Source organism: Aotus nancymaae, unplaced genomic scaffold (genome assembly GCF_030222135.1).
Source record: "Aotus nancymaae isolate 86718 unplaced genomic scaffold, 86718_ANA_hifiasm-v0.15.2.pri h1tg000049l, whole genome shotgun sequence".
NCBI classification, from domain to species: Eukaryota; Metazoa; Chordata; class Mammalia; order Primates; family Aotidae; genus Aotus; species Aotus nancymaae.
In genome coordinates, this window is record NW_026988463.1 from 10,799,726 (window position 1) to 10,823,886 (window position 24,161).

At 47.1% G+C, this 24,161-nt stretch overlaps 1 protein-coding gene across 3 annotated transcripts in view; it reads right to left on the bottom strand.

Annotated features, from left to right (window-relative positions):
* The window catches only part of ABCC1 (ATP binding cassette subfamily C member 1 (ABCC1 blood group)), a 191,589-nt gene that overhangs the window by 99,636 nt on the left and 67,792 nt on the right, over positions 1-24,161 (bottom strand). For all 3 annotated transcript variants that reach the window (XM_064362456.1, XM_064362455.1, XM_064362454.1), the window contains exons 6-7: positions 13,849-13,910; positions 10,108-10,239 (exon numbers count right to left, since the gene is read on the bottom strand). In XM_064362456.1, coding sequence (XP_064218526.1) covers positions 10,108-10,239; positions 13,849-13,910 — 194 coding nt within the window. The remainder of the gene's footprint in view (positions 1-10,107; positions 10,240-13,848; positions 13,911-24,161) is intronic.

Sequence of the window (24,161 nt, forward strand, 5' to 3'; positions counted from 1 at the left end):
GTAATCCAAGGAAAGGAAAGGAAAGGAACAGGGAAAAGGAAGGAGAAAGGGGAAAGGAAGGGGAAAAGAAAGGAGAGTCCAGCTAAGGAAACATAGCAAGACCCTGTTTCAAAAAAAAAATTTTTTTGGCCAGGCACAGTGGCTCACATCTATAATCCCAGCACTTTGGGAGGTCAAGGCAGGAGGATCACCTGAGGTCAGGAATTCAAGATTAGCCAGGCCAACATGGTGAAACTCTGTCTCTAAAAAAAAAAAAAATTTTTTGACTGGGGGTGGTGGTTTATGCCTGTAATCCCAGCACTTGGGAAGGCCAAGGTAGGTGGATCACTTGAGGTCATAACGTTGAGACCAGCCTGGCCAACATGGCAAAATCCTATCTCTACTAAAAACAGAAAGAATTATTCAAGCATGATAACAGGTGCCTGTAATCCCAGCATGGGAGGCCTAGGCCAGAGAATTGCTTTACCCAGGAGGAAGAGGACGTTGCAATGAGTCAAGATTTCGCCACTGCACTGCAGCCTCAGGACCAGAGCAAGACTCTGTCTTAAAAAACAAATAAAATTGACTGTGATGATGACTGCACAATTCTGTGAACGCACTAAAAATCAGTGAACTGTACGGTCCACATACATACATCGTGTGGTATATGAATATCTCAAAAAGCTGTCATCAGAAAAGTAGTCTTTATTTTACAGGGATTTTATTCTTTTTTTTTTTTTTTGGAACAGAGTCTTGCCCTGTTGCCCAGGCTGGAGTGCAATGGTGCAATCTCGACTCAATGCAACCTCTGCCTCTTGGATTCAAGCAATTCTCCTGCCTCAGCTCCTTAGTAGCTGGGATTACAGGCATGCGCCACTATGCCCAGCTAATTTTTGTATTTTTTACTAGAGACGGGGGTTTCACCATGTTGGTCAGGCTGGTCTTGAACACCTGGCCTCAGGTGATCCACCTGCCTTAGCCTCCCAAAGTGCTGGGATTAGAGGCATGACCCACCATACCTGGCCAGATTTTTTTTAAAGTACCAGTCAGTACTGTATATATTACTTTACACCACAGCTAGAGGGAAACGCAAAACACTGCACCATCCAACACATCCGCTTTTCAGGTAGAATGCAAAGTTCAGAGAGATGACACAGTGACATGGTTTCACTGTGTCTCTACGCAAATCTCATCTTGAATTGTAGCTCCCATAACTCCCACATGTTGTGGGAGGGACCCAGTGGGAGACAAACGAATCATGGGGGCCATTTCCCCAGTACCGTTCGTCATTCCCCAAACCTCTGTCTTCTCTCCTGGGCTCCATACCTCGTGTGTGAATCTAGGACCAAGATGGTCCCTGACCTTCATAGATATCATGGGTGCCACACGGGTATTCAGAACCCAGGACGACTGGGGAAGACAGGGAGGGTAGCTGTATTACGTTTTCAAAACTATTTTCAGTAATTTAAAATCTTAAAGGCATGTTATGTTAAATTAAGTAATAATTATAAAATGTGTGAGTCTTTTCAAAGTAACTGAAAATACTGAAACAATAATTACCTTACAAAATTATAAAATGGTTTTCATCTAAAAATACTGGTATTCAACAGTCCAAAAAGACATACTTCCTAGGTTTTTCACCAGAAATTATGGTTACTAAGTGTTAATTGTAGGCTACGCATGGTGGCTCATGCCTATAATCCCAGAACTTTGAGAGGCCAAGGCAGGAGGATTGCTTGAGCCTAGGAGTTCAAGACCAGTCTGGACAACATAGTGAGACCCCATCTCTATTTAAAAATAAAAAGTTAATTGTGGTTATATGTAGTTAACCACATTTATTTTTACAAAAACTTCATTTATATTTTAAAAATTTTGTATCACTGTGTATAAAGATTACAAGACGTGCTTTTGGTGAGGGTTACAAAAAGACACAAGGATATAGTTCTTGTTAAAGGAAAAGTAATTTTATTTAGAGGTTAACATTTGTTTCAAAATAAGGGAAAAATAATATAGATAAAACTAAACGGATACAAAAAGCTGAAGAAAAAATAGAAAGTATTTTGTAAGAGATTATAAATGATTTATGGAAAACTCTTTTTTGTGTAGTCAAAAGGTAAAAGAATGGATTTATAAGGTTTTATTAAAACTAGCTTTAGTATTGATAATACTCCTATACAAAAGTAAAGTTTGGCTTTATCTTTTGAACAAGAATTTTGTGTAGTACTGATAAAAGACAGTAATTGATTTTGTTCACCTGAGTAAACTGCAGGTAAAAAAAACAGGGGAGAGGAAAGACAGATTCTGTCTCTTGCGGTCTTATACAGACCTTTTGATTATTTGGGAAATTGAGTTTCTTTTCTATCAGGAAAAAAAAAGTTTTCTGAATCTTAAAACCTTTTAATTGGCGGGGCGTGGTGGCTCATGCCTGTAATCCCAGCACTTTGGGAGGCCAAGGTGGGTGGATCACCTGAGGTCAGGAGTTCAAGACCCTAGCCTGGCCCACATGGCGAAACCGCGTCTACACTAAAAATACAAAACATCAGCCGGGCGTGGTGGCAGATTTCCATAATCCCAGCTACTCGGGAGGCTGAGGCAGGATCATCACTTAAACCTGGGAGGCAAAGGTTGCAGTGACCCAAGATCGGATCATTGCAGGCCAGCCTGGGCAACAAGAGCAAGACTCAAAAAAAAAAAAAAAAAAAAAACCTTTTAATTATCACTTTGGACAAATGAGTATTATTTACAGTGACTTATGATCTTATTTTGATTAAGTGCTCAATACCTCTGTCATACCTGACAGGCATCCTGAAATTAAATTTTTTTTTTTTTTTTTTTGAGACAGGGTTTATGTCCCCCAGGCTGGAGTGCAGTGGCGCGATCTCAGCTCACCACAACCTCCACCTCCGAGGCTCAAGTGATCCTCCCCCACCTCAGCCTCCCAGGTACCTAGGACCACACGTGTACATCACCACACTTGGCTTTTGTTTTTAAATTTTTGGTAGAAAGAGGGTCTCAGTATGTTGCCCAGGCTGCTCATGAACTCCTGGACTCAAGCAAGCCTCCCGCCTCAGCCTTCCAAGGTGCTGGGATTACAGGTGTGAGCCAATGCATCTAGTAAAAAAGTTTGTATTTAAGGAGACAACAGATCTGAGAGGCTATAAATCATCCTCAACATGTGTACCGGTACCCCAGGAAAGTCCTGGCCTCATCACTGTCACTATAATTTTCATCTTCCAGAACTGTGTGCAAATGAAATCGTTTAGTATGTATTTTTTTGTCTTGATTTCCTTTCACTTGCTGTAATTACTCTAAGATTCATCCATATTGATGCACGTATCAATAGTTCTTTTTTTTTTTTTTTTTTGACGGAGTCTCACTCTGTTGCCAAGGCTGGAGTGCAGGAGCACAAGCTCAGCTCACTGCAACCTCCGTCTCGCAGGTTCAAGCGATTCTCCTGTCTCAGCCTCCCAAGTAGCTGGGATTACAGGTGTGTGCCACCACACTCGGCTAATTTTTGTATTTTTAGTAGACACGGGGTTTCACCACGTAAGCCAGGCTGGTCTTGAACTCCTGACCTCAGGTGATTCACCCACCGTGGCTTCCCAAAGTGCTGAAATTACAGGCATGAGCCACTGTGCCCAGTCGACAGTTCGTTCTTGTACGTCACTTAGTATTCAGCTGCACAGATGCACCTAATGGGTACATCTGTCTGTTCCCTTGCTAATAGATGTCTGGCTTACCTCCAGTTTGGTTATCACAAAGTAGATAAGAACGATCCTGTACCAGCCTTTTATGAACATATGTTCTTAGCTCTCTTGGGTGGCTATATAGGGAAGGGAGTGGCTGGCTGTATGGTCACTGTCTAACTTTAAAAAAGAAACTGCCAAACTCTTCCAGAGTCACAGAAGCATTTTACATTCACACCAGAAGCCACAATCCAAAATGGCCCTAACTCTGCGTGGTGACACACAAAAGAGAACGTAAAACTGTTACACGCAAACCAATGAAGCACTGGGTTTTTTAACCCAAAGGCAGAAATGGAGATCGCTCGCACCTGCTTTTTGTTTTTTTGTTTTGTTTTGTTTTGTTTTAAGATGGAGTCTCACACTGTCTCCCAGGCTGGAGTACAGTGGTATGATCTCAGCTCACTGCAACCTCCGCTTCCCGGATTCAAGCAATTCTCATGCCTCAGCCTCCCAAGTAGCTGGGATTACAGGCAAGCACCACCACACTCGGCTAATTTTTGTATTTTTTAGTAGAGATGAGGTTTCACCATGTTGTCCAGGCTGGTCTTGAACTTATGACCTCAGGTGATCCTCCCACCTCGACCTTCCTAAGTGCTTTGATCATAGGCATGAGCCACCATGCCCCACCACATCCGATTTTTCACAAGGAGTCACTCAGGGGTGAAGAGAGGTGGTAAAGGGGTCCAAGAAGCCATGCAGACCCCCCAGCCCAGGCCTCCCTCACCTGGTCCCCGAGCCTAGGACACCCAGCAGCCCAGAGCTGCACAGACTGTATTCCCTTCCCCGGTTAACTAAAGGGATCTGGGCATAAGGGGCCACACCAGGCAATTCCAGCCTAGGACAGGGTTGTCCTTGTCGCTCTCTTCAGGTCCACAGTGGTTACAGCTGCCAGATCTGGCCTATGCCTCTGGGAATAAAGTAAGCGATCCTTCTACCAATGTCCCTGGGAAATGACGCCCTGGCCCCAAGCTGAGCATCCCTAAACACCAAGGTACTCACAGAGCCAGGCCCCTCTCAGGTGGCCCACTTTCAAGCCCGATGAGCCAGTTCTCACCACACCCTCCCTGGCAGGATGGAAGTGTACAAATGAATAAATAAAACTTGTACAGCTGAAACCTGCCCAGTGTTTACTCAGGACTAGGGCACAGCTTTTGAAGACATTTATCTCACTGAATTCTCAGAAAATGCACTGAGTGAAAACTGGAGGCTCCTGTCAGGCACAGTGGTCCATGCCTGTAATCCCAACATTTGGGAGGCCAAGGTAGGTGGACTGCTTGAGCTCAGGAGCTAAGAACAGCCTGAGCAACATGGCAAGACACCATCTCTACCAAAAAAAATTAGCCAGGTGTGGTGGCACATGCCTGTAGTCCCAGCTACTCGGGAGGCTGAAGTGGGAGGATCACTCCAGCCTAGGCAATGGAGGTTGCAGTGATCTAAGATGGAACCACTGCACTCCAGCCCGGACAAAAGAGACCCTGTGTCAAAATTAACAAACAAAATGAAGGCTCTCAGTGAGGCATGAAGGGACTTCATGGACAGGCCTCCAGGTCCCCATCCAGGTCTCCCTGCCTTCACTCTCATCCCTAATATCCACCTTCCCCCGGGCAGCCTGGGTTGTTATAAACCATATCTCAGCTGGGTATGGTGGCTTATACCTCTAATCCCAGCTACTTGGGAGGCTGAGGCAGGAGGATCACCTGAAGCCAGGAGTTGGAGACCATCCAGGGCAACATACTGAGACCTGTCTCTATAAAAGAAAATTTAAAAAGGTCAGGCGCGGTGGCTCACACCTGTAATCCCAGCACTTTGGGAGGGATCACCTGAGGTTGGGAGATTGAGACCCGCCTGACAAACATGGAAAAACTCCAACTCTAATAAAAATACGAAATCAGCCACGTGTGGCGCATGCCTATAATACCAGCTACTCGGGAGGCTGAGGCAGAAGAATCGCTTGAACCTGGAAGCGGAGGTTAAGGCGAGCCAAGATCATGCCATTGCACTCCAGCCTGGGCAACAAGAGAAAAACTCTGTCTCAAAAAAAACGAATAAATAAGAAATAATAAATAAATAAGTCAGGTGCGGTGGTATGCACCTATAATCCCAACTACTCTGGAGGGTGAAATGGGAGGATTGCTTGAGCCCGGGATTTTCAGGCTGCAATGAGCAGTGATCATGCCACTGCAATCCATCCTGGGCAACAGAGCAAGACCCTGTCTCTAAAATATAAAGAAATACAACAGAACTCATGTCACACCACTGCCCTGCAGAAAAGCTACCTCTGTGTTCTCACTGCACCTGGAATCCCACCCTAATTCTCAGAGGAGACCCCTGCAAATCCTTCTCCAGCTTCGTCGCCTCCCTTTCTCCCCCTTGTTGATTCCGCTCAAGCCATGTGAGCCCCCTGCTGCACCACGAGCCTCCTCAGGGCCTTTGCACTGGCTGTTCCCTCTACCTGGAAAGCCCTTCCTTCCCCAAATAGACACAAGACTAACTTCCTGCTTCTATCCAAGTCTCTACTTACATGTGACCTTCTTAAAACAAACGTACATGGGCAGCTGGGCATGCTGAACAAACACACTTCAAAAAGCAAGAACACTCAGTATGCCGGATGCTCAGAAAGAGGCAGAGAAAGTGAGATCGACTTAGGGAGGAACAGGCACATGCTCACCAAGGGTCAAGGCCATACTTGGTAGAACTCTTGACCACTCTATCTAAAACACCTCCCTCAGCCAGGCATGGGAGATCATGCCTGTAATCCCAGCACTTTGGGAGGCCAAGGCAGGAGGATCACTTGAGGTTAGAAGTTCTAGACCAGCCTGGCTAACATGGTGAAACCCTGTCTCTATTAAAAATACAAAAATTAGGCCGGGCGCGGTAGCTCATGCCTATAATCCCAGCACTTTGGGAGGCCGAGGTGGGTGGATCACAAGGTTAAGAGATCAAGACCATCCTGGTCAACATGGTGAAACCCCGTCTCTACTAAAAAAAAAAAAAAAAAAAAAAAAAAAAAAAAAACACAAAAATTAGCTGGGCATGGTGGCACACGCCTGTAGTCCCAGTTACTTGGGAGGCTGAGGCAGGAGAATTGCTTGAACCCAGGAGGCGGAGATTGCGGTGAGCCAAGATCGCGCCACTGCACTCCAGTCTGGGTAACAAAAGCGAAACTCCATCTCAAAAAAAAAAAATACAAAAATTAGCCAGGTATAGTGGCACACACCAGTAATTCCAGCACTTTGGGAGGCCAGGGCAGGAGAATCGCTTGAACACGAGAGGCAGAGGTTGGAGTGACCTAAGATCACATTACTGCACTCCAGCCTGGCCAAGAGAGACTCCATCTCCAAAAAAAAAAAAAGTTCTCATTTCTTCATTTTTATCTCACCCCAACACTATCATTCTCCAAAGCTTCTCATCATGCATGTTTCACTACCAACATCCTATCTCTCACACAGAACGTCGATGGCACCCAGCAAGAGTGTCTGTTGGCCGGACACAGTGGCTCACACCTGTAATCCCAGCACTCTGGGAGGCCGAGGGGGCTGGATCATGAGGTCAGGAGATTGAGACCATCCTGGCCAACATGGTGAAACCCTGTCTCTACTAAAATAAAAAATTAGATGGGTGTGGTGGCACATGCCTGTAATCCCAGTTACTTGGGAGGCTGAGGCACGAGAATCACTTCAACCCAGGAAGTGGGGGTTGCAGTGAGCTGAGATGGTGCCACTACAGTCCAGTCTGGTGACAGAGCAAGACTCCATCTCAAAAAATAAAAATAAAAATAAATAGTGTGTTTTGGTCCACTGTCTGAACCCTCAAGGACTAAACATCACTAAGCACAACAGTCAGTTTCATCTGCTCCATCAATTCACGAATTAAGGGCCAGGTCAGCGGAGGAGCTTCTTGATTCAAACTCTGTCCTCCTCCCGAGGCTCTCCCTCTCCCACGGTGTCTCCGGCAACCTGCTCGCCTGGCAAGCTCCAGGGAACACAAAGATGGGCCATCCTTCTTCCATGAGAGGAAGCCGAGCCAGGAGATCAGCAGAGGTGTGAGTGATGAGGAATGCTGAAGCTCACGGTACACATGTGGCCTTCTTAGTGTGGGGGAGGGACGACGCTGCAGGTGAGGCTGAAGGAATCTTGGTTAGAGGTGCTGTTCGGGGTCAACTTGGCTGGGTTAGGGGATACCCAGATGGCTGGTAAAGTGTTATTTCTGGGTGTGTCTGTGAGGGTGTTTCCAGATGATTGAAATGTTTCCATTGGCATTTGAATCAGTGGACTCAGTATGGAGGATCCATCCTCACCCTATGTGGGTGGGCACCACCCAATCAGCAGAGGGTCCAGACCAACAAAAAGTCAGAGAAATGACAAATTCATATGATCTCTCTTCTGCAGCCAGGATGTCATCATGTCATCCTCTCCTGCCCCTGGACTTCAAAACTCCAGGCTGGCTGGCCTCTGGACTCTGGGACTTACCCCAGTGACTCCAGGTTCTCAGACCTTTGGTTGTGGACTGAGAATTCCAGCAGCTTCCCTGGGTCTGAGATCTTCAAACTTGGCCTGAGCCATGCTACCAGCTTCCCGGCTTCTCCAGCTTGCAGATGGCCTAGCATAGGACTTCTCCATAATCACATGATCCAGTTTCCCTAGCAGACCCCCTCTCACCCTCAATCCATCCACTCATCCATCATCTGTCAATCATCCATCCATCCATCCATCTATCATCTATCCATCTATCACCCATCTATCTATCTTCTTGATTCAAACTCTGTCCTCCTCCTGAGGCTCTCCCTCTCCCATGGTGTCTCCTGCAACCTGCTCTCCCTTGCCCTAGGACATGAGAATCTCCTTGGAGGGACATGTGCCTGACCCTCCCTAAGTCGATCTCACTTTCTCTGCCTCTTTCTCAGCATCTGGCATCCTGAGTGTTCCACCTATCATGTATCCATCCACCATCCATCCATCTATCATCTAATCTATCAGTTATCCATCCATCCTACTAGTTCTGTCTCCATGAAAAATTGTAATAAACAGGGACCCCACCTCTGCCTGCCAACAACCTTCAACTGGGTCATGGACATGGGCCATTTCCTTACTGTGCTCAGCCACGGAGGCCCAGCTGTATCTGCCTCCCACAAGACAATTTCTCCCATCACCCGGACCACCCAAACAGCCTCCCACCAGAGTCATCCGGTCCTCTGCTGATGTCCTAGTGGCTGGCACCATGGATGTCCCAGATTCCTACCTGCCCTCTGGGTCTGACTGAAGGCCTATATCCTGGGCATCCCTGGAATAGAATGAGGAACTGAACCCAGGTCTGGGGTTTTTCTCTGTAAGGCCAGCGGGTCTGTGGGGAATTCAATGCACGAGACTGGCCCCATCACAGCTTACCATAGTAACCTTACCCCAGAATAGGCAACAGGAACAGAGAGTCGCCCTACCACCCCATGGCCGAAATCCACTGCCCTCATGTCACCTGCAATTTCATGTTTTGGCAATTCCAGGCTCAGGACGCATCTTACATCCTTGTTTAATTGGCAGTTGCTTTTCCTTCTGTTACACAGAATAATAACTTATCATGCAACTGATGTGTCTTAGATTTGATGAGTTAAGTTATGTGCAGGGGAGGCCCTGGCCTGATTCCCAAAAGAATGACAGAGGTGGCACAGTGGGGCACGCCTTCCATAGCGGGTAGAGTCTAAAATCCAGTACAGCCAAAATCACTCGTGAATGGAGCCTCTTTGGCTAAAGAGACACATGGTCAGCTGGGCACAATGGACAGAAACACTTCAAACAGCAGGAACATGCGGGATGCCAGATGCTCAGAAAGAGACAGAAAAAGTGAGACTGACTCAAGGAGGGACAGTAACGTGCCACGGCATCAACTGCCGGCTTCTTTTCTTTTTCTGAGATGGAGTCTCGCTCTGTCTCCCAGGCTGGGATCTTGGCTCACTGCAACCTCTGCCTCCCGGGATCAAGCAATTCTCCTGCCTCAGGCCCCTAAGTAGTTGAGATAACAAGCGTGCACCACCACACCCAGCTAATTTTTGTATTTTTAGTAGAGACGGGGTTTCACCACGTTACCCGGGCTGATCTCGAACTCCTGACCAATTGATTCACCCACCTCGGCCTCCCAAAGTGCTGGGATTACAGGCATGAGTCATCATGCCCGGCTTCTCTCTTATTTTCTACCCACTAGCCTTAATGACTTGTGAGATTTTACTCCGTTTGGCAGAAAAGCAAACTGAGGCCCAGAGAAGTGAGGCATCTTGCCCAATACCATAAGGCTAGTAACAGGCAGCACTGCCAGGGCCGCAGCCTAGATTAGGCCACAGGGGTGGCAAGGAGGTGACCGGGGCATCCTGGAGGACAAGGAAACTCGCACTTACTTCCTAGACTTGGCAAATTCCTTCTTCCAGTTCTTTACCAAAACAGGCACGACTTGTTCCGATGTGTCTTCCTTGTTTAAGGACCAGAGGTCACTGCTCTCCAGGGGCTGGCGGTAGCCCTGGACCATCAACCTGGGACAAAGACACAAGGCGGTTAGGCAATGAGAGTCAATGAGAAGAGGAGGAGGAGGAGGAGGACGGGGCTAACTCACCCCACACGCCTGCTGATGCTGCTCCCCTCCCCAGCACAACTGCCCGAGGCGAATGAAAGCAGCCTTACAGCTGGGGAAGTCCAAATGTGGATGGACATTTGCATCTATTACAAGGAAATTACAGCTCATTCTGTTGGGTCATGCAGGAAAAAATGGCTTTGTTTTCAGAGGGGGTGAGCATACAAAATATTTAGAAAATAAGATGATTTAGGACGGAAATATCAGGATGGCTCTAATTTACTTTTTTTTTTAAATCATTCATTCATTTACTTTTGGTGACACAGTCTTGCTGTGTCACCCAGGATGGAGTGCAGTGGTACCATGACAGCTTTCTGCAGCCTCCAGCTCCCAGCCTAGAGCAATCCTCCCACCTCAGCCTCCCAAGTAGCTAGGACTTCAGGTATGAGCGATTACGAATGGCTAATTTTTTTTATTTTTTATGTTTGTAGAAACAGAGTCTCCCTATGTTGCCCAAGCTGGTCTTGAGCTCCTGGGCTCAAGCAATCCTCCTACCTTGGCCTCAAGAAGTGCTGGGATTATAGGCATGAGCCACCATGCCCCCGCCAACTTTTTAAAATTTCACATTAAAAATGGCTGATATGGGCCAGGCCCAGTAGCTCATGCCTATAATCCTAGCACCTTGGGAGGTTGAGGTGGGAGGACTTCCTGAGCCCAGGATTTCAAGACCAGCCTGGGCAACATAGGGTGACTATCTCTACAAAAGGTAAAAATAAAAAAACTAGCCAGTCATAATGGCTCACAACTCTAGTCCCAGCTCCTAGGCAGGCTGAGGTGGGAGGACTGCTCAAGGCCAGGAGGTGGAGGCTGCAGGGAGCTGTGATCATGTCACTGCACTCCAGCCTGGGCAACAGAGACAGACCCTATAAATAAAAGAAAAATAAAAACAGGTTGAGGGGGAGAAAAAAACAAAAAGGCTGACATGACAAAGCATTAGCAATCATGAAATCTGGGTGATGAGCTTACTGAGTTTTGTTACATGAGTCTTTCTATGTGACTCTACCCAGGCTGGATTACAGTGGTACAATTTCGACTCACTGTAACCTCCGCCTCCTGGGTTCAAGAGATTCTCCTGCCTCAGCCTCCCAAGCAGCTGGGATTACAGGCACCTACCACCACACCCAGCTAATTTTTGCATTTTTAGTGGAGACAGGGTTTTACCACATGGGCCAGGCTGGTCTCAAACTCCTGACCTCAGGTAATCCACCCACTCGGCCTCCCAAAGTGCTAACGTAACAGGCGTCAGCCACCATACCCAGCTGACTCAACACTTTTATAATTAAAAGGTAAAATACTTTTCTTTTGTTTTAAAATAATTTCAAACTCCTTTTAAAAATTACTCAAATCATACTAAGAATTCACTCAACTCAGCACTGTTAACATGTTGCCACGTTTGCAGTATCATTCTCCATCCACTGTCACGCATACATACACATGCAAACACATGATCTTTTTATAAACCATTGCAACAGTTAAAGGCCTGGCATTGGCTGGGCGCGATGGTGCACGCCTGTAATGCCAGCACTTTGGGAGCCTGAGGCGCGTGAATCATGAGGTCAAGAGATCGAGAACATCCTGGCCAACATGGTGAACTCTGTCTCTACTAAAAATAGAAAAATTTGCTGGGCATGGTGGCACACGCCTGTAGTCCCAGCTGCTCGGGAGGCTGAGGCAGGAGAATCGCTTGAACCCGGGAGACAGAGGTTGCAGTGAGCTGAGATCGTGCCACTGTGCTCCAGCCTGGGAGACAGTAAGACTCCGTCTCCAAAAAAAAAAAAAAAAAAAGTCCTGGCATAGTGGCTCACACCTGTAATGACAGCACTTTGGGAGGCGGAGGTGGGTGGATCACCTGAGGTCAGGAGTTTGAGACCAGCCTGGCCAACATGGTGAAACCCCATCTCCACTAAAAATACAAAAATTAGCCGTTTGTAGAGGTATAGGTCTATAATTCCAGATACTCGGGAGGCTGAGACAGAAGAATCACTTGAACCCAGAAGGTGGAGGCTGCAGTGAGCTGAGATCACGCCACGCACTCCAGTCTGGACGACAGAGCAAGACTCTGTCCCGAAAAAAAAAAAAAAGTTAAGATGTAGGATCTACATGTCTTCACCCCAAAAAAACTAGGGGTATCCCCTTGTAATCCAGGACATGCTCTTACATAACTAGAGCACAATTTTCCAAAACAAGAATGAATGTTATTAGCATGCATCCAGGGTCCTACAGTCATATACCAATTACATCAACTGCCCCAGTGCCATTCTTTAATAGTAATTTGAAAAAATTATTTAAGACACCTAATTTTTTTAAAAAGATGTTTGTAAAAAGTTCATAAAGACAAGGATGAGCCCGGGCATGGTGGCTCACTCCTATAATCCCAGCACTCTGGGAGGCTGAGGCGGAGGAACCACTTGAGCTCAGGAGTTGGTTAGCAGCCTGGGCAGCATGGTGAAACTCATCTCTGCAAAAAAAAAAACAAAAATCTGCTGGGCATGGTGGAGCGTGCCTGGAGTCCCAGCTACTTGGGAGGGTAAGGCGGGAGCATCACCCTGAGCCCAGTATATCAAGACTGCAATGAGCTACGATTGTGCCTCTGCACTCCAGCCTCAGCAACAGAGGAAAAGCCTTTCTCCAAAAGAACAAAAATGATGCGTATTAGGGGGGGAAAAAGATTCTTCAAACAATCCCCAGTAAGACATTGACAATGGGCAGAAAAAGATGTACAAGAAGGGGACCAGAAGGTAGGTGGGCACGGTAGATCACTCCTGTCATCCCAGCACTTTGGGAGGCCAATGCAGGTAGATCACCTGACGTCACAAGTTCAAGACCAGCCTGATCAACATGGAGGAACCCCATCTCTACTAAAAAGACACAAATTAGCCAGTGGTGGTGGCACATGCCTGTAGTGTCAGCTATCTGGGAGGCTGAGGCAGGAAAATCACTTGAACCCAGGAGGCAGAGCTTGTAGTGAACTGAGATCACACTACTACACTCTAGCCTAGGAGACAGAACAAGACTCCATCTCAAAAAAAAAGAAGGAAAGAAAGACCGGAAAGAGGTATACTAAAATGTTGACAGTGGTTGCCTCTGGCTGTTTGCTTACTACTGATCTGCACAGGTGTTTTGTTAACCCACATTTCCGATGGCGAGATAGTATTATTTTTCTAAGGAGTCGGGGGCGGGAAGGGGATGATGTCAATAACTATACCTAATATTTTAAAAACCCAAATCTGAAGCTAAAGCAAGAGCAGTCCAGTGTATGGCTGTCCCAGGCCAAGCCTTCTGCAGAGGTTTACGCCGCTCTCGGCTCATGTGTTTATCTTATGCAAGTCCATCAACTTGCAGGACAGAGTAGGTGTCTCTGAGACCACATGGCCAGCATAGGCAGATTCAAGACAACTCTGCAGAAGAGCAAAGGAGGGAGAAGCCAAGGCGGGGAGCTCAGCATGCTCGTTCATTCATTCATTCATTCATTCCCCACCACCTCCCTGAGGTCTCGGGGGCCCAGCCTTACCCTGTGATCCACCAGAAGGTGATCCTGGACAGGAAGGAGGCGCTGGACTCCGGGCAAGGATTCTAGTGGAAAGAAAGAACAGGTTAGGGAGGAAGAGGGAAAGGAACGATTCAACTTTTCATCCAGGCCAGAGCTTGGCAAGGACTAGTCAGTTGCCCATTCTTCCTTCAAGAGGACCAGCGTCCACTCCATACCATTCTGTACCCCAAAAGGATTCTCTCCTAAGCCCCAGGACAAAGAAACTCATAGCAGCTCCTCCCGTTTCACTCAACAGAGTGTCTACCAGGTGCAACCAAAATACAACAAGCTTTAAAAAAAAAAAAAAAAAAAAAAAAAAAAACAAGCTATGGACCTGCCTTATCTTCTATCCCCTCAACAACCCTAGGAGCTGGTGTTACCATCATCCCCACTTCACTCATTCATTCAACAAGTATTTTCTGAGCACCTACTATGTGCTAGGCACTCTACAAGGTACTACAGGGTTGCCTTAGATCCCCACGACAACCTCATGAGCTGGTATTATATTTTCCCCACTTTCCTCATTCAGGCATTGAATATTTATTGACCACCTACTATGTGCTAGATATGCAAAATATACTTGCATTATTTTATATCCTCATGGAATTCTATAAACATGGTATTACTATTACTTCCACTTCATTCTTTCATTCATCCAACAAGTATTTCCTGAGCACCGCCCATGTGCCAAGCACCCTGCATACAAATCTAAACAAACAGAAATGACCCCTGCCTGTATGGAGCTTGTGGTCCACTGCAGTAATCATCAGTAATACCTGCCAAGATTCTCTACTATTGATAGCTAGCTCTGTTCTAAGTGCTTTACACAAACTACCCTATTTAATCTTCACCCCCGCCTCACAAGGTAGATGAATGTATTTTATCATCCCTGCTGTGCAGTTAAAAGAAACCAGGGACCAGAGATGAAATGATTTCTTCAAGGTCCCACAGCTAAAAGTGGTGGAGGCAGGATGTAAGCCGCAAAGAGTCAGGCTCCAGAGAGAGATATGCGTCTAATGATTACACCAACAAATGCAAAACTGCAACTTCTGGGCCTTGACAGGTGTCCTTAAGGTAAAGAAATACTATCAATGAGACCAAGTAAGCGCATGGGGGCTGATCTGGTGCACCAAGATCAAAGAAGGCTCCCCCAAGAAAGACAGTCAAGCTGGTGCCTGAAGGGTGAGTAGAGAACTCACTGAGGAGGAAAGGCAAGGCATTCCCAGCAGACAGCTGTGTGTGCAAAGGCCCAGTAGTAGAAGGAAGCATGGCAGACTCCAGGAACCAAGAGGGGGCCTGAGCAGTCTACACTGAAGGCTGTGCGCAGTCTACACTGCAGGCCACATATTTTGGTCTGCATTCTAAGGGCAAGGCGAAGTACTGAGAGACTCTAAGCAAGCTATCAAAGAACTTATTTTCTACAGGTATCAAGATGAGCCCCAGCTCAACAGTATGCAGGCAAGGAAAGGGACCGACACACAGACCAAGCCTGGTTTTCAACACGGATGCGTTTGGGTCTAAATTCTGAAACACAAGTTTTAGCAGCAGAAGGAAGAGAGGTCACCATGCAGCCATGAGAGTTTTAGCCAAGGACTCCACTCAAAGTTCTAGCCTTGCGCAAAGGTAAGGCATTTACAGAGCCGGATAAGGCAGCAAACTCTCCTCAAGTGGTTTTCCATCCAAGGCTGGATGTGCTTTTTAAAAAATACTGTATCCTGACCAGGCAAGGTGGCTCATACCTGTAATCCCAGCACTTTGGGAGGCCAAGGCGGTCGGATCACTTGAGGTCAGGAGTTAGAGACCAGCCTGGCCAACGTGGCAAAACCCTGTTTCTACTAAAAAAAAACACAAAATTAGCTGAGTGTGGTGGCTCATGTCTGTAGTCCCAGCTACTGGGGAGACTGAGGCAGGAGAATCACTTGAACCCAGGAGCGGGAGGTTACAGTGAGCCAAGATCCCACCACTGCACTCCAGCCTGGGGACCCTGTCTCAGAAAAATAAAAAATACTGTATCCTGCCTTATCCCCACCAGGGATTCTGATTAAGCTGGTTTGGGATCCAACTGGGCCACTGAAACTTTGTTTTTGTTTTAAATGATCACATTCTTCTTGGAAAAGTGGCTGGGCAAGAAATATGCAAGATAAGCCAAGACATCTTGTCACACTGGGCAACAAGGAAACGCAGCATGAACAGGATTGTTAGAAGGCCCAAGAGCCAAGCAGAAGTGGCACCGAAGGCTAAAAAAGGGACAATGTGAGCTTTGACAAGGAGAGTAAGTGCAACGGGCTGAAACATACCATGTACGTTTGGTTTCTTGTTTTTTTGTGTTGTTTTTTTTTTTTTGAGACGGAGTCTTGCTCTGTTGCCCAGGCTGGAGTCCAGTGGCGTGATCTTGGCTCATACAACCTCTGCCCCACTAGATTCAAGTGATCCTCCCACCTCAGCCTCCCAAGTAGCTGGGATTACAAGCATGAGCCGTTTTAGTGTTTTTTACTGTATTTTTAGTAGAGATGGGGTTTCACCATGTTGGTGACCAGGCTGGTCTTGAACTCTTGACGACAAGGGATCCACCCTCCTTGGCGTCCCAAAGTGTTGGGATTACAGGCTTGAGCTACCGCACCCGCCCTTACCACACATGCTTACATGCAGAAGTTCACATTGACGCTGGGAATAAAGAGAAACCTCTTGGTGTCTCTGGTGTTGATAGTGAGCGAGGTCATTGTTTGAAAACAGACAAAGTGGAAAGAAACAAGTATTCTTCCACCTTTCCCAAAAGTATTCATTTGGTTTCCAGGGTTAGAGAAGGCTTCCCCGAGGAAGACAGACATTTATTTGATCACTACAGAGTGATTAATGACTAAAGAAATGAAGGGGAAGCTCTTTTCTATAAAAAAAATTCCAGCTAAGAGGCCAGGCATGGTGGCTCATGCCCGTAATCCTAGCACGTTGGGAGGCCGACACAGGCGGATCACCTGAGGTCAGGAGGTCAAGACCAGACTAAAATAGAGAAACCCCGTCTCTACAAAATACAAATACAAAATACAAAATTAGCTGGCGTGGTGGTGCATGCCTATAATCCTAGCTACTTGGGAGGCTACGGCAGGAGTATCACTTGAACCCAGGAGGCAGAGGCTGCGGTGAGTGAAGATCACGCCACTGCACTCCAGCCTGGACAACAAGAGTGAAATTCCATCTCAAAAGAGAAAAAAAAAAATTCCAGAAGGAATGATATCACAAAAGAATGAGCCATTGTGCAGACACAAGGGATTATTGGAATATTTGATATTAATTAATTATTAAAAATGGTATTACAGTCACATATATCAGTTTTTTGTAAAGACAAGGTCTGGCTATATTGATCAGGCAAGTCTCAAACTCCTGGGCTGAAGTGATCCTCCTGCCTAAGCTTCCCAAAGTGCCGTAGTTACAGGCATGAGCCACCACACGAAGCCCCACAGTTACATTTTTTTAAATCCTTATCTTTAGGGCCGGACGCGGTGGCTCATGCCTGTAATCCCAGCACTTTGGGAGGCCGAGGCGGGTGGATCACGAGGTCAAGAGATCGAGACCATCCTGGTCAACATGGTGAAACCCCATCTCTACTAAAAATACAAAAAATTAGCTGGGCATGGTGGCGCGTGCCTGTAATCCCGGCTACTCGGGAGGCTGAGGCAGGAGAATTGCCTGAATCCAGGAGGCGGAGGTTGTGGTGAGCCGAGATCGCGCCATTGCACTCCAGCCTGGGTAACAAGAGCGAAACTCCGTCTCAAAAAAAAAAAAAAAAAAAAATCCTTATCTAAATTTTAGATGTTATCATTAGAGAAAGTAGAGTGATGGGTATCAGGAACTACCTACTATTTTTGCAACTTTTTGTGAGCCAAACTATTGCAAAATAAAAAGTCATTAAAAATAAACAACAAAAAAATGCATGTCCTTTGGAGATACATACTGAAACATTCACCTTTGCAATGCATGCCAAAGAGCTAATGGCAGCTGGGGGGCAGTGGCTTACACTTGTCATCCCAGCACTTTGGGAGGCCAACGCGGGCAAATTGCTTTGAGTTCAGGAGTTCGAGAGCAGCCTGGGCAACATGGCAAAACCCTGTCTCTACAAAAAATACAAAAATTGGCCAGACGTGGTGGCTCGCACCTATAGTCCCAGCTACTCAAGAGGCTAAGGCACGAGAATGGCTTGAACCCAGAGGTTGCAGTGAGCTGAGACTGCGCCACTGCACTTCAGCCTGGGTAACAGAGTGACACCCTCTCAAAAATAAATCAAAAGAAAAAGACCTCATGGCAGTTAAATATCCTATGCTGTCTATTTATGTTTGCATCATAGAAGGCTAAATAAAAAGCTCCTCCAGTGATTCAAATACACAGCTAGGGCTAAGGATCAGGCTCCACTCTGGGGATCAGAGGGCTGATGAGATTCCCAGCACTGCCTGTCCACTGCAATCACCTGAGGAGTGAAATGCAGGTACCTAGTTCCCCATCCCAGACCAACTACATCAGCACCTCTAGAGGGCGGGCCCTACAGCCGCAGATCTTCAAATAAGGTAAGCAGATGCAGCCGGTCCACGGACTACATTCCAGACCAACCAAAGCAGAGTTCAGTTCAGACTGTGGACCCAGACAGATACGGGTCCTAATCTCACCCTGCTATTTTCTAGCTGATGACCTTGGGAAAGACCCCTCACCTCCAAGCCTCAGTTTTTGCATCTGGAAAATGGAAGTAGTTTGTATTACTGCTTGCTCGGCCTACCCCATGGGTCTGCCAGGAGGGACAAGTAACATAAGGCCCATGGGACTGTGTTGTAAATTAGAATTTCTCCAACCTAAGGCATGGAGGTGGTGGTATTTGCTTTCTAGGCTGGGTAGAAAACGTTGCATTGCAGGCTGGTTTTTCATCTGGAAGAGCTGATGCCTTCCTGCCCACTTCCATGGTTGGTGGGTGGGTTATCAGGGAATTGCAAACCCATTTCACCTGCAGCCCAAGTCCTACCCACTGTGAAAGACCAAGGTGCTGGTAGGCAGAGAAAGGGGGAAGAGGTGGGACATGGCTGTCAATTATTCATTTCTTGGGCAAAGATACGGGCAGGACTTGCTTATGGGCCAAGATGTGGGTGAAGTGCTGCAGAAGGAGCTGAGAACGAGGCAGCAAGGCCCCTGCTCCATTCAGCCTCCCGCCCAGGAAGAGATGGACAGTAAGCAAACCACAGTGCAAATAAATGTATCATTTCAATCAGAACTATGATCAGTGCAAGTGGCAACAGAGGAAAAAGGTCAGGATGCAGAGTGAAAAGAAGGTGGTAGGGGTGGAGGGGCAGCTTCTGTGTGAAGCAGGGCACAGCACAGCGTTAGCTGGCATGACTCAATCCCAGCTGTGCCATTTCCTAGCTGGGAGACCTTGGGTCAGTTCCTTGGTGAAGATTAAATGAGATCAAACATGTTAAGCACTTTTAGAATAGTGCCTGGCACAGACTGACAGCTCAAGAAAGGGTAGTATGAGTAGCAGTAGTAATAATGAAAGTAGTAGAAACAGTGACAATGGCCTCCGGTATATGGAAACATCAAACTGTACACCTTACATATATTCCTTTTTGTTTTTGAGACAGGGTCTCGCTCTGTCGCCCAGTCTGGAGTGCAGTGGTGTGATCACAGCTCACTGCAGCCTCGACTTCCTGGGTTCAAGTGTTCCTCCCACCTCAGCCCCCCAAGTAGCTGGGACTACAGGCGCACACCACAACACTCAGCTAATCTTTTTATAGGCGGGATTTCACTATATTGCTTGAGCTGGTCTCAAACTCCTGAGCGCAAGTGATCCACCTGCCTTGGCCAACCAAGTCCTGGGATTACATGCGTAAAACACCACGCCCGACCCATGTTCCATTTTTATTTGTCAATATACTAAAGCTGAAAGAGTTGAGGAAAAAAAAAGTCCAACGGGTTCACAGTACACCAAGTGCTGTACCAGATGCTTTAAATATCAGAAGTATCTATGGCCCACAGCTGTGTATCTATGTAATATCATGCTTTAAATATATGAAGTATCTATGGCCCTCAGCTGTTTATATATAAAGTTTTATTGGAATATAGTCACACCCATCATTTACTTATTATAAATGAACTATGGGTGCTTTGGAGCTACAGAGCAGAGTTGGGGATTGCCACAGACACTGTACAGGCTGCAAAGTCTAAAGCATTTATCAGCCAGCCCTTTCCAGAAAAGGCTGGCCAACCTGCCTACCTCAACCCTCACAACATGCTAAGACACAGTGATTAAGGGCTGAAATCAGGCCTCAAATGAGTCTTTTGCCTGCAAATCCAATCTTCTTTCAGCCTTGGCATCAACACATAGGACAGAGACAACCAGGGGAGGCTTGAAATGCAGCCCGTGTCCAGCTTAACAAGACCCTCAAATTCTAACCTTCCCTCTGGCCAGTAAAACTGAGTACCCCTGCAAATGCAATAAGGTCATATGACAGATGGAACACTGCACAGTTTATTTATTTATTTATTTTGAGACTGAGTCTTGCTCTGCCATCCAGGCTGAAATGCAATGGCATGATCTCTGCTCACTGCAACCTCCGCCTCGCAGGTTCAAGCGATTCTCCTGCCTCAGTCTCCCAGGTAGCTGGGATTACAGGCGTCTGCCACTATGCCCAGCTAATTTTTGGTAGAGATAGGGTTTTGCCATGTTGGCCAGGCTGGTCTCAAACTCCTGACCGCAAGTGATTTGCCTGCCTCAGCCTCACAAAGTGCTGGAATTACAGGCGTGAGCCACTGTACCCAGTCACTGCAGTTTCTTAATTTGCACACTCAAAGAACTTAGTCAAATTCTTCTTCCCTGGCCGCCTCTCTTCTATGGCTCTAAACAGATTTTCAGATTATCTCAAGTAACAGATATGGAGACCAACACGGGGCCCCCCTTCACTGGCAAAAAAGGAAATAGTCTTTTTTTTTTTTTTTTTTTTGAGACAGTTTCGCTCTCGTCACCCAGGCTGGAGTGCAATGGCAGGTTCTCAGCTCACTGCAGCCTCCACTTCCCATATTGAAGCTATTCTCCCGCCTCATCCTGCCACACAGCTGGGACTACAGGAGCGTCCCACCATGCCCGGCTACTTTTTGCATTTGTAGTAAAGACGAGGTTTTACCATGTTGCCTAGGCTGGTCTCAAACTCCTGACCTCAAGCAATCCACCTGCCCCAGGAACGCAAAGTGCTGGGATTACAGAAGTGAGCCACAGCGACCGGCCTGGCAATAGCCTCTATCTGACATGGAAGACCTTACTTGACGACAAAGACAACTTCTAAAGTAGGTCAAGGGTTGATAACAAAATAGGAGGAAAAAATCATGGGGCACAGGATCATCATCGAGGAAGCATCTCATTTAACCCAAACCAAGGAGAATCTTCTGACATCATACACTAAGTACAAAAGACAGAGTCACCTTCGGGGGGTTTCCCAGCCTTAGGCACTGAAATACAGCAACTCATGTCCCAGATAGCATGAAAGAAGCTTGGGAAATGGTCCCTCCTTCATTTGAAAATGAATTCAGAGAAGTCTTGGCTGAAGGCGGAGGGAGGAAAAGTCTGGTTCATGCAAACAGAGTGATATGTGTTCTTTGGCATCCATCATATTGACATCTATGTTTGGTACCAGATGAGCTGGCCAGAAACCCTGTGGGTTAAACCAATTAGGTACAGCTGCCCTAGGCACTGCTTCTTGGAGCTCAGGGTAGTTTGCAGACCTTGTCTGGGTCTTTCAGCATGTTGGCCTGTTTGTCAGAAACTCTCTGGGCTGTTGATTCTAATGGGTTTTCTGCTGGTTACCTTCACTCTGCACTGCCTAAGTGCCGCTGCCCCCCACCCCACCCTGGCCCCTGTGCTCAGCAAGAGGGGATGTGTGCAGCAGCAATATAGCTTAGAGCAGTAGTCCTCAAATGCAGCTCTGTCACCAGCATCGGTGGCACCTGGGAACTTGTTGGGAACCACAAATGCTTGGGCCCCACCCAGATCTACTGTATCAGAAACTGTGGGGGTGGTGACCAGTAATCTGTGTTTCAAGTGTGAGAACCCAGTGGGAGGGTTCCTGACACATCGACACTGTGACCCTCAGTGACTTCATCTGCAAAGTGGGGAGACTAATCATCCTATCCTGCTGCGAGGACTAAATAATACAGTGCACCCAGCTGTTATCCTTATTATTAGATGAAGCCTAAATGCCCAGCAATAAGAGACTTGCCAGTATAACATCATTTGTTTGCACTGCTGCTTACCAACTGTGCAAACTGCCGCCCTGCCCAGGACCTCCATTTCCTCTGCTGGAGCACATCCCTTAAAACTTTTCCCATGCCCTTTGCCCATGAACTTGTCTCTTTTGTTTTTGTTTGTTTTAAGAGATGGGGTCTCACTATATTAGTCAGGTTAGTCTTAAACTCCCGGCCTCAAACCTTCCCACCTAGGCCTCCCAAAGTGCCAGGACTACCGGTGTGAGTCACCATACCTGGCCCTTTTTCTGGTTTCTGATGCTGTAGTGGGCACAAGTGAATATCCTGGCTCAGCCTCCCTCTCTACCTGCCTGTGTGCCTGCAAAGCCTTTTTCAGAGCCACCAACCTCACCCCCATGTCCAATGTATCCTCTTCCTTTCAGCCTAAGGATCTTCCAAAACATGTCCAACCTGAGCGTGTCATTCCACTGGTGAAAAATCTTTCCTCAGCTCCCACCATAGTAGGATTAAAATTCCAAGTCCTGGCTGGACAGGGTGGTTCACGCACGCCTATAGTCCTACCATTTTGGGAGGCCAAGGCAGGGCATCACTTGAGCTCAGGAGTTTAAGACCAGCCTGGGTAACATCCCAAAACTGAGTCTCTACCAAACATACAAAAAGACTCAAGCGTGGTGGCACGCAACGACGGTCCCAGCTACTCGGGAGGCTGAGGTGGGAGGATCGCTTGAGCCTGGGAGGTGGCGGGTACAGTGACCTGAGACCACGTCACCGCACTCCCACCTGGGTGACCGAGTGAGACTCCATCTCAAAAAAAAAAAAAAAAAAGGGTAACAAATTTCCAAGTCCTTATCGTGACCCATAATTGCAGCCTTGATCTCTGATGCTCGGCTCCCTGGCTCTTGCCTCTCTTTTCACTTACACTGTAGCCCTTCCAATCTAGTGAAGCAGAATTCTTTTTTTCTTTCTTTCTTTTGAGATGGAGACTTGCTCTGCTGCCCAGGCTGGAGTACAGTGGCGAGATCTCGGCTCATTGTGACTTCCGCCTCCCAGGTTGAAGTGAGTCTTCTGCCTCGGCCTCCCGAGTAGCTGGGACTACTCCACCACACCTGGCTTTTTCTATTTTTGGTAGAGACGGGGTTTCACCACGTTGGCCAGGCTGGTCTCAAACTACTGACTTCAGGTGATCCGCCCGCCTCGGCCTCCCAAAGCGCTGGGATTACAGGCATAAGCCACCTACCTGGCCTAGCCAAGCAGAATTCAAAGCAGTTCCAAACACCCATCAGCTCCCTCACCTAGACCTTTGCACATGCTGGTTGCTTTACCAGGAGCACCTACTGTCCCACTCCACCATCTCCAACCATATTCACCTTGCTGGAGCCTCTGACTCCTTAGACTTGAGCATCCCCTCCCCTCCCTGGATGCTAGGCCTGGATCCTCACGCCAAGTCAGGGACCACCCCGCAGCCCCCACAACTCCCAGCACTTCCCTCCCTCAGAGCCCCCACTGTCCAGCCTGCAGTTGTGGTTTAACTGCCTGCCACCACCTTCCATCTCTCCTCCAGGGCAGTGGTCAAGATTTGTTTCTTTCTAGCTCAGCCCCTGGCACGAGCCTGATTATTAAATGACTGAAAGCCTAACGGGGAAATGGAAAAAAAAAAAAAATGGAGTTTACAGAGCGGTAATCAATAATCCAAGATCAGGCCTGCATGGTTGGGGGGGAAGTGGGGGAACTGAGATTGATGATAAAGGGGCACAAGGGAACTTCCTCTAGTCCTTGCAGTGTTCTGTATCTTGACAGGGGTTGAAGGTATCCCCTTATCAAAACTCATCAAATGCTAACTTGATATCAGTAATTTCGCTATATGTAAATTTTAAGGAAAAACTCAGAACTGTAAACAAATACTGAGCTCTAGCTAATGATCTGCTTGGAAGTGGTTGCATGAAATGATACTAATGCATTTTAAAATAAATTTCAGATACCAAAAAATCTAGGTTCAGTGGCTCAGGCCTGTAATTCCAGTACTTTGAGAAGCTGAGGCAGGAGGACTACTTCAGGCCAGACTGGGT